At 58.0% G+C, this 1449-nt stretch overlaps 1 protein-coding gene across 1 annotated transcript in view; it reads right to left on the bottom strand.

Annotated features, from left to right (window-relative positions):
- Positions 1–3: 3 nt before the first annotated feature.
- HDHD5 (haloacid dehalogenase like hydrolase domain containing 5) overlaps positions 4–1449 on the bottom strand; it is a gene marked incomplete at both ends in the record, with an annotated part of 42592 nt that continues 41146 nt past the window's right edge. The window contains one exon of the mRNA XM_021708447.1: positions 4–190. Within this exon, the coding sequence (XP_021564122.1) occupies positions 4–190 (187 nt within the window). The remainder of the gene's footprint in view (positions 191–1449) is intronic.

Here is a 1449-nt window from a genome sequence, read left to right as displayed (position 1 = left end):
CCCCACGGCGTAGAGCCTGCGGATGGGGCCGGCCCAGCCCCGCCGCTCCGCCTGCTGCCGGATCAGGGCCGCCGCGTACTGGTAGGTGAGGAGGCTGGGCTTCCCCATCAGGCCCTCGTACAGCAGCTCCCGGCCCGTCACCTTCCGGTAGATGGCCTCCAGGCACAGCAGAAAGGTGCCGTGGCCGAACCTGCCAGGGAGAGCAGGGCGTGGGGTCGCTGGAGCCGCAGGCGCGGGCCACCACGCCCGGCCACGTGTTTGGCCTGCTGCGCGGACCAGGCCTCGCCGTGCTGCTCGGGCGATCCTCTCGCCTCGGCCTCCCACGGTGCCGGGATGACAGGCGTGAGCCACCGCGGCCCAGAGTCTGACCCGGAGGCCAAGCTGCAGTTCCGCTGTAGACCTGACAGGCTGCTGGCTGCCGTTCTCCCCGCCAGGCTGGGGCGAGTTTCCAGCGGGGTGCTGCCGCCCGGTGTAAAGTGGACGCTCCCTTGCACTAGGTGTGGCCAAGTGACCAGGCTCCAGCCAAGCAGCCGGCGAAAGCAGGAGAGCGAGCCTACGCTCCCTTTTTATTTTTTTTTATTTTTGAGTGGGAGTCTCACTCCACTGCCCAGACTGGAGTACAGTGGCACGCTCCCAGCCACCGCAGCCTTGACGTCCTGGGCTCGGGCCATCCTTCCGCCTCAGCCTTCCAAGCAGCTGGAACTACAGGCACGTGCCACCACGTCTGGCTAATTTTTTTATTTCATGCAGACATGAGGTCTTGCCAAGTCGCCCAGGCTGATCTCGAACCCCTGGGCTCAGGCAGTCCTCTCGCCTTGGTCTCCCGAAGTGCTATGATTACAGGCCTGAGCCACCACGACCAGCTTTGGGCTACACTTCCCGTAAGCATCCTTAAATCTGTGAGGGTACTCCTCTGCCCTTCCCATTCCTTTCTGCGGCCTGGGTTGCTGATACGACGGCTGGCGTCTGAGCAGCCATTTTGGATTAGGTAGGGACCGCACAGCAGAAGAAGTGCCCGTGTCCCTGGTAAGGTGCAGCCTCCCGTCAAGCCCTGGACTGCCTACCCCAGACTTCTTTCGCATGAGAAAGAAACAAACTTCTGCCTTGTTCAAAGACGCATTTGTTTTGGCTGTTCATCTTTTCTCACTAAACCAAACCCTGACCAATACTATATTTACACACCAGTTTACATTTGTGTTCTTATTTAAATAATTCTATTTTCAATTTTTCAATGATTGGATTAAAAAAATCTCAGATCTGGTTCATGAATTTGCCCCTTGCTACACAATTCCCAGTAACCAAACCCCTCATCTAGTGTCCACACATGCTCATCTAGGCATCACACTTCAGAGACAAGACCAAACCTTGAGCTACAGAAATATACTTGACAGTCGGGCGTGGTAGCGCGCGCCTGTAGTTCCAGCTACTCGGAAGGCTGAGGCGGAAGGA

The sequence above is a fragment of the Carlito syrichta genome, unplaced genomic scaffold (assembly GCF_000164805.1).
Source record: "Carlito syrichta isolate Samal-C Ts95f unplaced genomic scaffold, Tarsius_syrichta-2.0.1 Scaffold137389, whole genome shotgun sequence".
NCBI classification, from domain to species: Eukaryota; Metazoa; Chordata; class Mammalia; order Primates; family Tarsiidae; genus Carlito; species Carlito syrichta.
Note: the sequence above shows the minus strand (reverse complement) of the source record. Positions and strands in the feature narration are given on the sequence as shown.